Source organism: Cygnus atratus, chromosome 17, assembly GCF_013377495.2.
Source record: "Cygnus atratus isolate AKBS03 ecotype Queensland, Australia chromosome 17, CAtr_DNAZoo_HiC_assembly, whole genome shotgun sequence".
Classification (NCBI taxonomy): Eukaryota; Metazoa; Chordata; class Aves; order Anseriformes; family Anatidae; genus Cygnus; species Cygnus atratus.
The window spans coordinates 2,609,863-2,626,394 of record NC_066378.1 but is presented as its reverse complement, the minus strand read 5'-3'; the positions used below and the strand labels follow the sequence as shown (position 1 = coordinate 2,626,394).

The 16,532-nt window shown below is 37.9% G+C and overlaps 1 protein-coding gene across 7 annotated transcripts in view; it reads right to left on the bottom strand.

Moving 5' to 3' along the window:
- Positions 1-314: 314 nt before the first annotated feature.
- The window catches only part of MED13L (mediator complex subunit 13L), a 188,571-nt gene continuing 172,353 nt past the window's right edge, over positions 315-16,532 (bottom strand). For all 7 annotated transcript variants that reach the window (XM_035556599.2, XM_035556600.2, XM_050714147.1 and 4 more), the window contains 8 exons: positions 14,950-15,173; positions 14,367-14,509; positions 12,879-13,037; positions 11,643-11,819; positions 9,229-9,383; positions 5,982-6,143; positions 3,713-3,825; positions 315-2,489 (listed from right to left, as the gene is read on the bottom strand). In XM_035556599.2, coding sequence (XP_035412492.1) covers positions 2,357-2,489; positions 3,713-3,825; positions 5,982-6,143; positions 9,229-9,383; positions 11,643-11,819; positions 12,879-13,037; positions 14,367-14,509; positions 14,950-15,173 — 1,266 coding nt within the window. In that variant the 3' untranslated portion in view covers positions 315-2,356. The remainder of the gene's footprint in view (positions 2,490-3,712; positions 3,826-5,981; positions 6,144-9,228; positions 9,384-11,642; positions 11,820-12,878; positions 13,038-14,366; positions 14,510-14,949; positions 15,174-16,532) is intronic.

Genomic DNA, 16,532 nt, shown 5'->3' with positions numbered 1-16,532 from the left:
CTCAAACAACTGTAATAATAATTCTGATTTAGGCATGAATTTCCAAAGTTAGAAATAAAAAAAAAATAAAATAACTTTCTTCACTCTGTAGGAAAGCCAGGGCTTGTACATTTCAGATTAATTCAGTAAAAAACTCACAAGTAAAATAATGCATATTTAAGGGAAATATTATACAGAACTTTTCACACTGAAGTACATAAGATTTTTCTTTAAAATCTATTGCCATTCATTTATTTTGCACAAAAACGTATAAATATGTCACCAGCTTCTCTTAACTTAAAAAAATTAAATAAAAGACACCAGATGAAAACTACTCCTTGCTGCCCTTTTTTATTTTTAATTTTTGCTTAGAACCAGGTTTCTGGGGAAGAAATGCCCCTGGATAAAAATGGCCCATTTAAAAAGAACAAACAGAATAATAATCCAAAGTTCAGATGATCCTGGGAACAAATAACCCCCAAATGGTAAAAGATTACAAATGTCTACTTTACATTTTTCCTCCCCAAGTTAAATTTTTTATACAAGTTTACAATCTTCATTTTTTTATGCTCTTCAAAAGGCCTTGAGAATTTTCTTTTCTGATTAAGAAAAAATAGTACTGCAATATTTTTAAAGTCAATTTTACACTGTACACATTAGATACAAATGGTTTGATATCAGATTTTTTTTTTTTAACCTATACATTGCAAAGAAGATACCCACATGGGAGGTTTGGTGCAGAGAATGAGATAATCCATTTACAGGTTACTTCTCTGACTTCACCTTCTCATTACACAAGCAATTCTTATTTTTATATAATTTGTTTTAAATGTTACATTATCTCAAGAAAAATACTTTTTAAAATCATAGAATTTTCATTTTTTTTTAACCAGAACATGAAAGTCTTTTGGAAGAACTTTAAAATTTGTAGGTTTTTCTCCACAGATAGATAACTAGGTCACACAGCCTGATCAAAGTGCCCGACCCCTCATATAAGGCAGTCCATGCCTGCTGCACAGTGCAACAACAAACATTAGAAAATGGAGTTTAAATATAAACCCCTTGAAGCCTGGAATGAAGGAGTCATAAAAATACTTCAATTAGCCATTAACCTTTGAAATGGCAATCATTTTACTAAACAAAGTAACTTTTCCACCACAGTGGTATAACTTCAAGTACTAATTTAATGATATAATTTTTAAAAATTATTTCTTTGAAATAATATTCCTATAGTCAGAAAAAATACACCAGATTTGTAACTGATTTAGTGTAAACAAAAACCATATTTTTGGATATGTACATGGACGAGTCTGCCCAGAATTAAAGGGCGACTTGGGTTTCAGTAAATAGTTTTCTAGTATCACTAAATTTATTGGAAATATATTTCAATCATAGCTCTACAATAGATTAATTTACCACTTTCCATTTGCCCTTACATTGGGCTTTAAAGTATTTTTCCTCCCTACCTCTCAGTTACTCTTCTTCCACTAGGTAGTGTTATCCTTCATTAAACACTGGCCTTTTCTTGCTTTAACCAGGCTAAATGCAGGTGAGAATTCCTTAAAATACAGGCACATCCCCACCAGGATATGCTCCCCTTCCCAACTTGGACTTTTGATTGTTATTAGCTTCATTTTTGATTTCTAGGTCAGAAGAGTGAGAGGTATGTAGATAAATAACCCTACAGTGAGTGGAACGGAGCTGGATTTTCAAGATATTCAACTGTTCCTGGTCCTTTATAATTTAATCCCTCCCCTCCCCAAACCTAAAAATAAATAAAATATCTCCAGACCATTCATATCTACATGGACAGGTAACAAATGCATGCATTCATCCCAATCCACTCTGACAGGAACTCCAGGTAGACAGAAAACTGCAATATTTATACGAGACCACAACTGCATGTTTGTTTTTTTCCTGCCAAGTCCCAGTTTATGATGATCAAACAACAATATAGCTTTTGGACAACCCAAACTGGTCACTACAAGGTGTATTTACTTGCAGGGCTGAAACTGCTTATGGTTGTTTAGCAGAGTTCTTAATCCAAAAAGATACCGTAGTCTTCCTTAAAAAAATAAAATAATATTAAAAAAAAATCACACTGACCAGTAGTTACTGGGCCACCAAACTAACACTGGCTTGAGGTTACTCTGTGTTCACTGTTCTTGGATGTTCCCAAAATTTGGACTGAAGCTGCCAGAGATGTTAATGGGTGTTTTACTTTTCAGCACTGCAGAATTCACATGTGCTTTTGGAGGAACAGAAGCACAGCACAGGACTGGTCTGAAGAGAAGCAAAATTGTGATCTTTGCAGACTGTGGCACATTTCTCAGGTTAAGGGGAGAATAAGCCAGAAGAACAAGTGCTTTTCTATCTATTAGAGTATATTCATGATGGCATTGTACAACTGGGTGAGCACCACAAAGTGGACAGGAAGGCAGGAGCTGCGATCCTGAGTGGCAGGGTTACATGTAAGCCAGGACAGTGCATTATACTGCTCCAAAACAAACCTGTGGAAGAGAAATGCAGAGAAAATGAAACTGGAATTTTACTGTTCATTTTTTCTAAAAGATTTACTTAAACTTCTCTCTGATTTGTTCTGGTGGTGCGATGTGGTAAGGACTGCCTGACTATTGATGCTGGTGGTATTGGCAAAGTCGGAAACTGAGCAAAGAGTGTGTGCCTTAGGGCGTGGGGGTAATTTTTGTTTTTAATTTATTTGAACTAGGCCCATGCTGTTTGAATCCAGGCCCTTCCCCATTACACAGTAGAGATTACAGAATCATAGATTAATTTACATTAGAAGGAACCTCTACAAGTTTAATTCGCTACTGTATTAAAAACCTTGAATCTTGAACACCTCTCAGGACTGAGGTTCCACAGCCTCTCTGGGAAACGTTCCAATATTTGATCACAATTTTTGTAAAAAAATATTTTTCTTTATGTCTGATTAGAATTTCCTATGTTCTAATGTGTGTCTGTTTTGTCTCCTTCTTTCCCTGTGCATCTCCAAGAGCACCATCCTTTTACTCAAACTGATGAAGATGCAATAGCTCAGTCCTCTCTGTAAGAGGACACAAATTCAGTTCTAGAACGGTACATAACCACCAATTTGAGTTAAGTAGATTGTTTTTCATGTTTCCTGCCAATACTCTCTACTTGGTAGAAATTTACATGTTTGTGCACTGGCGTGTTCCACCCTGCATGCTATGCCATAAACCAGATCTGTTTTCAGTCTCCAACACGTGGCATAGATGCAACCAGTTCTCTAGTTATCTTCTACAACAGGATAGATAAACAACTCCATTATTTCGGAAAGTGTTCCCTTTATACCCCAACTCCTAAGATAGTGGGTATCAGCAGAGTACCTCTATTTCCTTTAATAATTCCGTTTGGTTTGGTGAGTAAAAATAATTATTTACACAGGCCAGATTAGACCGCCAGCTAAACCAAATGATCTTTGGGAGGCAAACCAAGGAGTCCACTTTATAAGGCACAAGTCATCACTTGTCATAGCTTTGCAGAGTAGTATGGAAAATTGATGAAGTAACTCTCAAAGTCCTGCTCTTTGGTTGTAGTCACAGGAACTATATATATTTTTTGTTTTGTTTTGTTTACGTGCAGGGCATAACAGAGGTGTAAACTGTTGATACGCCCAATAAAAGGTCCCTCTGAAATTTCATTCCAGTTCCCATAACCTTATGGAAGCACTACAAAACCTAAAAGACATTACCTCAAGACATCTGATGTAGTTTTAGAGTCAAGGGGGTGAGGAACTCGCTGAGAATTTCTGGCAGGTAGTAGCTCATCTGTCTGTGCTACAGAGATATGATGATGCAATGAGGCCTGTGAAATGAAAAAAACACAAACAATGTAACTCTTCATATAGCAAGTATTTATGAAGATTCACAGTGAACAAACATATTCTGAATTGTCTCTGATGGAAAGTTAGCAATTCTGTATTGAACCCACCATAAACAAGTGTATTTTGAAGTTCTATAATGATTACATCTTTGAATAAAAATTTTTTCTTTTTGACAGGAATCAAGGATCTTTAAAAAGCACGCTGAATTCTATTCTTAGTTTTAGTCAGGGAAGAAGTGATGAGGTAAAACGCTTGGCATATGTCACTGTTAGTAAAATATCAAACGAAACACAGCATTCTAATTCCTCAGACTCTCCCTGTAGGAGACCCACCGCAGAGTACCAGATCCATCCGAGTGACATGTCCGACCAGAACACTTAGTGCAGCCTTTGACCTGTTCCATGCTTTCTGAATAGCTCTCATCTTCTTTCTGGAGTGAGTTTTGTGCATAACTTTATGCAGGAGCAGGAAAGGGATTTCATATTGATGATGTGCCAGGGGTAGAGCCAACCATATAAGCCTTTCAAGTGGATAGCCTAATAGGCCACACAGCCTGCTGAGGCAAAACCTCTAATTTAGACTCCTCCAGTTACGGCATGCACCGTAGAGGTGAAATACTTCAACTCAAAAATACTTAATCCAAATCAGACAGAGATGACTCGAATCTGTATGTCTCACATGCCATACAAGTTTCCTAATTGCGCTGTGCAGCATAAAGGAGGCAGCACCACCTGCTCTCTGAACAGTGTACAAGTTACTGCATGAATTCAGCCCCTTGCTTTTATTAAAAATTGTCCAAACCAAAACGGTATGTTCCAAGTCAAATTAAACATTTAATTCAGCCTACATCTGAGAGAGCAATTGTGTTAGGCTGAGGGGGAATAGGGGGAAGGGTGGTGGCTCCTCTCTAGAACAAATCTAGTATAAGCTTATGGAAGGAATTCATGAGGTTGCCTGGAGCTCTTCTGACAGCGTTTTTAATGCTGGAACTGAAACGGAGTCTTCATATTATTCATTCACAAAAAAAGGTAGTTCTAAGATTAGGATAAAACTTATCGCTAGCTCCAAAAATATGGTGCCTTACTTTTCACATTATTTTGAGATCTCCATTCCATAGGTTTAGATCAAAGCACATGCTTCTGGGAAATCTATCCATGAAAACGTAGAGGGTGTAAAGAATTAGGCAGGCGATCTCATATATCTGGGTACTTTAGTACTTTGATGGTGAAGATGCTATACTGAATATAAAGTCTGCCTTGCCGACTGCAAGGGACATTCTTAAATCATCAGTCCTAAAATGGCTTTTTTGCATGAGGAAACAACTGAGAAATATCAAATACCTTTACTCTGATAATTGCCTGATAGACATGGATGAGAGAGTTTAGCTAGGAGACTTGCAAAAATGTTTAGCATTTGTTAATTAACATGGGAATGCATAAAGAAAGTGCTACTATCTTAATTAGTTTTTATGTTGCTTGCTCGAGTATTTACATGACACTACTCAAGGCTGATTTTTCACCTTCCTTTTCCATCCTCATTAGTTGGCATCACTGCAATAAGAAGCTGCATGTCACTCTACAGAGGTTGGTGAATCTCTAGTTGAAGCAATTCTGCTCTTGCAAGAATGATACCAATACCTCTTGCAAGAAATAGCGATCTTCTGGATCAGCAGGTATCAGATACACTCTGACAATGAAGACTGTACCATGCACCTTTTACAACTAGGGAAATGGATAGTAAGGGCTCTATATGGAAGTGCTACTCCCCTTTCTAGCTTTTAATCTCTGTATCATGAGTGGATTATGGCAGAATAGGAGAAGCTAAGCCAGGAGGGACGTATAACTGAAATTTAAAAAAGGAAAATTGGGACATTTCCTTAACAGTGGACACAGCTCTGATGAATCTGTACTTAGAAGCTGCCAAACTATTCCATTTTCAGGTAATAGCTTTAGAAATAGAGGAGAGTAAGTTCTATTAGCCAGTTATCTTAAGCAAATTTAAACCTACAATTGTAATTCTGCCATTCCCAGTACTGTCAGTAAAAGTAACACCCAAACCCAACATTTTCAAAGGAAATTTATATGGTTTAAATACAATTCTCTCTCCCTTTCCCCTGCGAAAGGCTACCAAGACAGACCTTCAGGAAGAGGGGACACTGGTTTTGTGCCTGAGGACAGGATGACCAGAACCACTGTGGAAGATTCTCAGCTTTGGCAGTTGATACGAAGTATCCGAGAGCAAGAGGTTGCTGCTTCAGTTCTTCGGGGGCTTCTCTGGAAAGGAGACGTTCACCTTGGCTCTGAAAGAACATTTAAAGGCACATTTGTTGCTTTATGTTATTGCATCCCCTTCAATAACATTAATTTTGTTTTTACTAATCACTCAGTCTTTGATCCAGTTATGTCTTGCTATTAATGAGCTATCCTTCAGTCATTCGTGAATTTAGTCAAAGATGTCTAATCACTTCCTCAGTTGGGTTCTCTAGGCTGGTGTTGCAGAATCACCTTAGGTACCTCTAACAGCAACATCAGCCTCCTGAACCGAGGTGATTCGGTGTGGAGTTTGATGCTACAGAGTAACTTAGAGGTACTGGGCTCTGGGTATGAATCGGAATAGCTTTTCATGGGTGTGCACAGAGTAGAGCAGTGTTGAATTTAAGTTTGTATAGCCTCACTAAGTTTACATAGCCTTACAGAATTTTCCCATACCTGGAAAAAAATATCTGCTTGAACTGACAATCTTCCCAAAGCTGTTCTTCTCCCACTCAAATATGGAAGAAAAATGAACATATGCATCTTCATTAACTTCATTGTGTTTGCTCTTTTAGTTAGTTACATTGATAGCTTAGAAAAAAAAATGCTACATTTACTATTTGCTGTGAGAATAACTTGGGCAGAAGAAACTATGCCTTTTATTTGGACTACCAAGCAGAGGTGAAGTGTGGGGAAAAAAGAAGCTGCTGTCCTGCATTTGTTTCTATCAGGTATTTATTTGTATACTGTATTTCTGTAGCATTAGTCACTTGTGTTCTCATATGCGGACCAAAGTTATTAGGAGAGGAGAATTTTAAACAATTTTATAAAAGGCTTTAGAATTAGTTTCATCAAATTTGGGGTCACTGCTTGTCAGGATATACATTTGTGATTTTATTTCTGCAGACTAAAACCATGACAGATGAACCTTCCATACCTGAGGCTGTCGGACAGGAACACTTGGGTGTGAGCTTGTTTTCCTCATCCTGTCTCTCTCTCCCTCTCTCTCTCTAAAGCCTTGTATATGACGGACCACAATACCATACCTACAAGTATCTCCACGGGCATCAGAAAAGGTGACTGACATTCCATTCTAGAGTACATTCCTTTTTTTTAAAGAAAATATTATTTTGCTTTCACTTTTTATTTCATAGAAGGTAAATTTAATCCATTTAGTCCATAACTTAGGCTATTTAACCCGTATACATCTTTTAAGTCAATAGGTAAAAAAGGTTTCACTGAAAGAAACTGGCTTAATCACCAAGCCTTCAATGCTAGCCCTTCAAGCAGGTCTTTCTCCAACAGTAGTATCTTGAACAGAAATCAAAGGAAGTTAAACAGTCCATAAAGCCTGGAGAAGATTGCAGCTCACCTGGCTGTGGGCGCTTGGAAAGCCTAACAGCAGACCTTGAAACTGGCTGCTGAGCAATCAGGACTTACACTGCTTAACTGCAGCAATCAATTATGGGTTACATGGACGAAGGCTTGACCTTCCCTGACCCACAAGGTAATGATCACACGCTGTTGCTTTTTTAAAACCAAAAATTACACATCAATTACTAGGCACTTGTTAATGGTTAAACTGAATTACTATGACAGGTTCATCTAGAAATGGCTTGTCCAGGTCTCTAAGCTCTTTGGTCATTAACCTTTCAGTGCTGTTCTTAGGGCCCTTGGATGGAGTTCCATTGAGATTAAGTTTTGTAAATGCATTTTTCTAAAAGTGGTACAGAAGAGAGAAAATTGTAATGAGTGCTTGTGATTTATGGCTGGAGGGTTTGGTAACTGAATTTAAAACTTTTAATTTGCCCACATACGAGTTTGAAATAACCAAGAGACAGAAACGTGCAATTATTTACCCTTTGACAAGTGGGTTGGAGTGTTAACATAAAAGTGAGGTGGTTGCGTACTGCACTCACAAAATACAGTACTAGCATTTTTGTGGCTGATGCAAAGGTGATTTTTCACTCACAGACTGTATTAAGCTGACCACTGAAGCATCTTGTCAGAGGTTACAAAGAAAATACAGGGATGACTTTCTCCTTCCAGGTGGTGAAACTGACACATTTCGTAATCTTGAAAATCAGTCATTTTCAGGGTGTGAGAATTCTTAAGATATTTACATTTAGAAAAATGAGCTGTTTTAGTACAGGGGCTGAATGAGCAGCATCGTTTGTGGTCAAATATCTTAGCTGCACGTACACCTCTAAGTATTTTTGTACTTCCTTCCATACTAGAAGTATCATTTATCTTGATGAAACTGTTTCAAGCCACCAGTGATAATCACAGATACAGACCCAGTTTCTTAAATTACTGCAGAGCACTAAAACAGACCTTTTAAATGCATGGGTTTATCCATTTCTTCTAAAAAAGTTAGCCTATTCTTTATTAAAATACTGTGTCATTTAGAAAAGAAGTAATATGCTTTAAATGTACCATTTCTAGAATAAAACTAGATGTACAACTAACTCTCTTACACAGCTAAATACATGAGTAAGAGTTCCATCAAACTAAATCCGATTCAAAAAATACCTTGATTTACCAAAAATCATTTGCATTTTAAGTAACCACTGGTGTTGGAACTAGCTTTATAAAAGCCACTTCAAACAAAATAACTTACAAACGCTATGTGCTCTGGGCTAACTTCTACTAAGAAAACAACATTTGCATAAACATGCAGCACCTGTGGAGTTTAAATTGATAGGGTTTTATTAATAAGAGAATTATCTCCCTTCTTGCTTCCCTAGAAATTCACATGATCAGAGCTGCCATGCCTTCTTTTCTCTCAAAGACTTGTCACTTTGAGCCAGGGATATTCCATGTGATCCTCCAGAGAAAAATGGATGAACACATTAAATTTATCCAGGGTCATTAAATGTGGCTCTGCAACAAGAAAGCAAAGCCTCCTCTCTTCCTCTCAATTATCTTGTATGTAACGATTAACTTTAAAGTTGGAGATGTAAATAGTCGTGGCAGAAGCATCTTTTACAATAGCATTTATCCAATCCCTTCACTTTTAATGTTAATTTCTGCCTACTGTTGAATTAATGCTTGAAAATCAACAGTAAAAAAGGTTTTGTTGGGGGATTTGGATTTTTCTGTTTTAAGTATCATATCTGTTATAGTGCTTACCCTACTATGCTGGAAGTGAGATCCCACTCCAATGCCAGATGGGGATCCAGGGGAAGGAACTGGGGAGGAATTTGGTGAAGAGTGAAGATTCCCTGTTATTAAAATTCTAATGTCATTGTCCATGTCATCTGGGAATGGGAGGTCAAACATATCATCTGAAAATAAAAAGAATGAAAAAAAATCAATTTTAATTTGCTGTACTCGTTTCTGTCTTGACATTTTTGAAATTTAGTGCCTGTGCCTGTTTTTTTTTTTTTAATATACGCTTGAGACAGATGAAAGCAGTGATAAACATTTTACTATCTTAGTATTTAATCCTTCTTAGTACCTTTGACTACAACCACACAGACTTGGAAGGAAAAGTTGGCAGACATCTATTAAAATCGTGTATTTTAACAATGGTCATAGAGGGAACAAAAACCCTGTTATGTCAGCCTAATAACAATCCAAATTGTACTTTGTAGCAGAAAAAATTACACCTCTCTGCAGCTGTTCAGAGAAATCCATTAAAAAATACCTGAAATACATTTAACAAACCAATGTATGTTACCTTCAGCAGGTGTTGCTCTTCAGACTTCTAGGGGTACACACCAGCACTTTGGCACATTTGCTCAATACTCTGGGAGCAGCCCCAGCAGCTTCAAGGAAGCTGCTCACAGAGTCAAGTACTACTCAGCAAAAGGGCAGCAAGGTCTGCTCCTCACTCACATGCAATGTACTTTCATGATTATTTCACATACTGCACCAGGATTTCCTACAGCTCAGCTTTTAACATTTCACTTTCATCTCAGAAATTAAATACAGTTGTATTATCATAACTTGTTCTTTTAATTTGCTTTATGTTAATATGTGGGAAAGGAGTAAAGATACAGGGAAAATGTGTTTGCATTCTATGAGAAGTACATTCCATTGCTCAGTCATTTGGAACACAAGTTATGATAATATGGGTAATTTACATGATGGAAAGCTAAGACATTAGAAACGCAGAGCAGAAAATTACAAACATCACAATATAGTTTAAAGGTCTTTTTCTTATCCAGGTTTTTCAGCAAAGATGTTTAAGCAGTAATAATGACATTTAAAGTACAGTTTAGGGGACAGAAATGGACATTGGGAGCTGTCTGAATTAGCTGGATTAATTAGAATTGCAAACAGATTAACACAGAGACTTTAAGAGTTGTACATATCTACATAGTTTAGGAAGTGCTGTATAATAAATCATTTCTCTTGAAAAAGAAGAACTTGTTTCACATGAAAATAGAAAAGAATGTGTGTCTTGAAGTAATTTATTTCAACTTCAAGTCCTAGTGTTGAAATAGGCAGGTGGTTGTTTTTCATCTTCTGAAGAGTAAGACTGGACTGCAGAAGCAATGAATTAACTCCGTTTATTAACTTCTGTCCTACAACCTCAGTAAACAAAACAGAACTAATGTCATGCTCTGCTTAGCCCCCAAAGCATAAATGAAATGGCTAATAGCATAGGAAGCAGTTTAATCATTAAGTAGAACACAGTTAAGAAAATTAAATTTAACACCATTTTGGAAAACGCCAGTTCTTGTACCTGATTCTAATTAGCATCTGAGCACTAAAGGGCAGGTTAATGCAGGTTAAATATTTGTCAGCACAGCATTCAGTCAGGATTCTGGGGCCTTGAAAGGACAGCTGCTTAAGTATCAAGAGGGGTAACTTCCCTTCTGTGAGGCCCACTGAAATTCCAGGAGGAACAGATCAAAGCAGACTCTTTCATTAAAAATAGTGTGCCTTTCTACCTCTCTATACCATAACTTGCCTCTTAATGACATACTTTTATTGTAAATGGTTGTAGCTACTTTAAATTATTTTTTAATCATTTTATGACAAAGCAGTTAAGTAAATACTTAATATATAAGCAGAATCTTGCTGATACAAATTATAGGGTTAAATATGCTAGAAAAAACACACTGCTGATAGTAAGAACTGTCAAGTTGGTCCATCTATTTTGCTTATTTTTACATGAGGATTAAAATTCTAGAACAAACACCTCCCCTCCTCACAACCTTTGTACACTATAGAGCATGAAGCAAACCCTTATTACATAAAGCAGTTAGATCCGACCAAGTCACAAGTTAGTCACGACAAGAAAAAGCATTTTATAGTCTGTGCCATTTTGCATATTAATCGGTCAATATTGCTTTGGGAATAAATCAGTAGGTTTATCTGAAAACAAAGTTGATAAAAATGTAGTATATTATCCTCTAACCAGCAAGTAGGTGTCGTTCTCTTTAAATTAAATTAGGGTGGCATAGGGTTCAGGGGAGAAGACCGGTCCATTCAGTTTTTACCAGTAACTGGTACGGCTTTGCTTGTATTCTAAATAGGCCACTGAGCATTTGCAAGTACTTCACCTCTCACACCAGACACATGTGCTTCCTTACCATTTGTAGGGCTGAATCCGTCCTCATTGGGGTAATTTGCAGGTGCTACCTGGATAGTAGCAGAGGTTGGGAAAACCAGGATGTGTGTACAGGAGGCATCCTGAGGGGTATTCAGCTGAGATGACTGCAGATTCAGCGCAGTACTTCGGCCAAACACTGATCCCATAGTGACAGCATCTTCCAGAACAGAAACAATGGCAGAGACATTAATTTGCATAGCCTTCAAAATGTATGTTCTCTGTTCAATTAAATTTCTAAGCATCTAATCTGGGTTTGCATGCTAATAAAAATGTTTAAAAGGTTCTTATCTTAAAAAGAATAAATTACTAGAAAAGACTGAAATTAAGATCACAAGTCATATAGATAATGTTTAGCGATGTGAATTCCCATACAATGCCCCACCTTTCCTTTCATTCTGCTGCCCCTTGATTTGCTTGTTAAATGAGCAAGGCAAATTTATTTTGGACATGCACATCAGTAGAACTCCAAATTATGCAATAATACCCCACTTTGGTTGGCATTAAAGGAGGGATAACTTGCCATTTACTTTCTCATGTTACAAAAACTGTTCTGAAAAATTATTCAACTTGGTGAGTAATTTTTAAGGTCATTTACTTCTGTTCCATGTAGTAATCTTTTCTTTCTAAACTAAAAAACAGAGTAGGTTTGTAAAGATCTCTCGTCACCTACACAAAAAGTATGTGTACAACAAAACAGGGAAGGGAAAAAATCCATTATGGAAGAACCTCAAACTTAAAAACCTTCAACTTAAGCCTATAGGTTGCTGCTTATAATAGAATTCTTTCTAAAAAACAAACAAACAAACAAAACCAAGCATATGAAAAGGCAAGCAGGCTTATCCTTACTCTCAACATCCACAGCCTCCAACTCTTACATATTATAGACTTGTACACCATTTGCAGTCCTCTTTGCTTAAGGGTTTCTACCACATCAGACTTCAGCTGATGAGAACTGGTCTTCCTCAAAACATGACCTCCCCATGGAAAAGGTCATCAGTTTGACAGTGGCAGAAAGTCATCTTTTGCTAGGAGTTAACACTCCCAACAAAGCACCTCTTCCTGATATTTTTGGGAATTCTGATGGCTCAACCTATTTTCTACCGTATTTAGCCAGACCAGTCAAGTCTTCTTGGGCTCGAAAGTCTCCCAGAATTGATTTGCTTCTTATGTGGTAAGTATGATAAAAAGAAAATTTAAATAGCTGGAGAAAATTTACCTGGCATCACAACAAATGACCCTTGTGGCTCCATGGCAACTAAACAGGCACTGAGGATAGAAGGAGAGTCTGCTGATGAGATGCCGCACATGCGGCACACCTCCTTTAGCTGTTTGCTGATTGTCTGCAGGGAACATTCCCCAAGGAGGATACTCCAGTCTGAAATGAAGAAGTTTAGACAGAACAGGTAATGGGGTTGTGAAAAATCCATAACTTGCTTCAAATTAGTGAAATATTAATAACAGTTTATTAACAACACTTATTTCTTTAACACTGGACTATTCTGGACTATTTCCCCATGTAAACAAGTTGTATGACTCTTCAAACTGCTTTGAAGCAGTTACTGCAAAGCAATGATAGCTTGTTGGTTTTTCCCATGAGCTAACTGCAGTACTTGGACAAATCACTCAAGATGATGAGTTTAAAAATGAGTCTTTCATTTACCCATGAGGTATGAGATGTGAAACAGGGCAACATACCATTCTTATTTGAAATGTTTTTATTTACATCCAAATCTTTTTCTGAACTGTGCTGATTCTTTTTTTTTGAAAAGGGCTATCCATTCTCATCTAACATGCTGCATAATTGGAATACTTGAAATGTATGCAAAGAGACATGAATTCACATACTTAATGTCAGATTTTGTTAAACCTCGTTATGAATACAATACACTAAATAAAACAAAGTGAAGGTTTCATCAGAAGTTTTTCACTGGTGGTGTAGGTGTAGATATACCTTCAAGAAAATACATTTAGCCATTTAACTGGCATTCAAATAATAAAGGAAGGTGTTGCTTGTTGAATTCTAAATTTGTCTTCCTGCCTTTGTTCCACTTAACTCCCATGCATGTGAAGGATAACAAATTCCCCTACCAAGACAGACAACATCTCTTCTTCCCTGCATGTACTATATGGGAGAAGGCATTTAACTGGTGCTTCCCCACCTCTCCTGAATGCATCTTAGTGAGAGGAATCACTGCTGAAGTGAAGCAAGGCAGTTCCTACCCTTGCTGAGTTAAGGCATTTAATCCTAAATCACTCCAATCCTTCATTTCTGTTCCCACTGAGCTGGTAGGAATGCTGAATCTTCGGACCCCTCTGCAGGCTGCAGGGAGTCTTATTGCTGGCTAACACCCATTATCAGTTAGTTTTGTGTACCACAGAAAAAAAAGTTACCTTTTTTCAGTAACTTTATCTGCAAGAATATTTTGTTTGAAGGTCAGGCTTGTTAATAGACACTACAGTACAAGATGTGCGAGAGGGGTATCAAGCCTAGTGTACAAAACCAAGGACAGACTGAAGCAAATGACTTATAAAGTCATACATACAAGTCAAAGCAATACACAAATCCAGTGCCAGGGTAGGATTAGCATTCTACATTTCCTGGTTGTAAAGTTTCATGATCAACTTTGTAAATCATCCTGCCTTGCAGACTACGGCCCTTTCCCTGTTGCAGAACCCCAGGCAGGACAGCATTGGCACCATGTACCTTTTAGCTCCCCGTGGCCGAGGCGACCGAGGCGGCCGATTACAACTCTCCAGGGCAGCGACGTCATCTGCACGATGCCGATGCACCATTCCCACAGCTTCTGCAGGCCGATTTTACGTGCAGACAACTTGCTCCTCCTTGACCTGGAGATTAAGGGGAAAAAACAAAACTTAGAGAACCAAGGACAACATTCAGATTTGTTACTGCTTCCCATTTATAGCAGTTTTTACAGTTCTGTGGAGTGCCTAACTAATGTTTTACTAACAAGCAGAAAAATTACGTCTGCTTGCAGTACCAGCATTGCAACAGTATGTGAGAGGTGTCAATAAGCAGCATACCAGCTGTACTTGAAGGTAAGATCTGTAGGCAGCATTTGTAAAACAAATGTAATACAATAACTTTTCCCCTCTGCAGTTTATAAGTTATATAAGTGCCAAATTAAATGTTATCCCTGTTAACATTATCGTGGTCACATCAGGAATTATGATTAGAATGGGAGGTGCAAGAAACAAATGCAGTGAGGGATGAGAGTGAGGGTTAGCAACTATACACCTAGATTTAATGTAAAATTAAAGGTTTCTACCTGTTTGGTAAATCGATATTAACTATGCAGGTTTCCAACAGTTCACCATGAAGATCAGTGCAAGATGCCAGAAGCCAGCGCTGATCGTGAGACAAACAATATCCAACAAAAAGCACGTTGTATTTCTGGCTGGCCTCTCCAAACGTTTCTCCCAGCTCTGTCTGTTTGTCTTTGATGGGTGCCAATATGAAAGGAGGTGAGTATAGCTGGATTGGGCTGGGCCTCTGCAATAAAGTAAACACAATAATCAACAGGTATGTCACAAACTATTTCATGCAAGAAACGTACAACATAGATTGTCAGTGAGTACAGAGAACTATGAATTTGAAACAACAGATAAATTCAAGGCATTCATGGTCAAAAGAGATACTGGTGGATGTAGACAAATCATTTCTGCTAGTTAAAACTCATGTACTTCAAAACTTATCTAAAGATTTCTTTTTATATAGGGAAACAAAGATATGAAACAGTTTCTGCCTAGGGTGCTATCAATCTCTGAAACAAGGAGGAGCTTAAACCTGTACTTCTATGTATCCTTTTGCTAAAATTGATGGCATCTGCTCACCTCTTCACATACTGACTGCAGAACAATGGACATCATAATCTAATGCAAGGTTCCAAGAACATAAAATGGCAAAGGCAGAGCTCAGACTTCACGTACAGATTTCTATCTAGGCATTAGGTGTAACATACTTTCATCAAGCATGATGTTTGAAATGCTTTACATCTCTCTTATCTCACAGTTTAATTTCAGAAATACTCTGGTCTTTGAAACGACTGAACATTGGCCTGATAATTAATAAGATCCTCTATACACATTATAGTGCTTATCTTTAAGAAACAAGCCACCCCCAAGTCCCTCAGAAAACCAACTTGTAGAAGATCGTAAGAAATCAAGGCCATTTAATACCATTAAATGATAAGCAGAGGCAAATTAGTATTGTAAAGAATATCATATGCAGTTCTGCTGAGTCTAATAGTAGCAAGTCATTAAATCTTTCTTTTTTTTTTTTTTTCATAAAATCACAGAAGGCTGAGACTAGAACGGACGTCTGAACATCTAGTCCCACCCTCCTGCTCACAGCAGGGTCCATTATGTAAGGTCACCCAGGACATTAGCCGGTCAGATTGCCTGGGTAACCTTTTCCAGTGTTCACCCACTACAACATGGGTGTTTTTTTCATTTTAACTGAATTTCCTGTATATCAATGTGTGCTCACTGATCTTGTCCCATCACCAGATACCACTGAGAAGAGTCTGGCTCCATCTTTACTCTCTCCCATCAGGCTCCTATTAGAGCCCTCCTGGTTGGACCACTCCAGCTCTCAGCCTTTCCTCATGTCCAATGCTCCCGTCCCATAATCATCTTTGTGGCACTTTGCTGGATTTGCTTCAGACACAGTACTACAGGTGTGGTCTCACCAGTGTGAGAAGAGGGGAAAAACCACCTCCCTGACTCAGCTGCCAGCACCTTTCCTAACACACCACAGCGTGCTGTTGGCTTTCTTTGCTGCAAGGGCACATTGTTGGCTCACGTTCAACTTGTACAACAGGGCCTCCGGGTCTTCTTCTGCAAAGTTGCT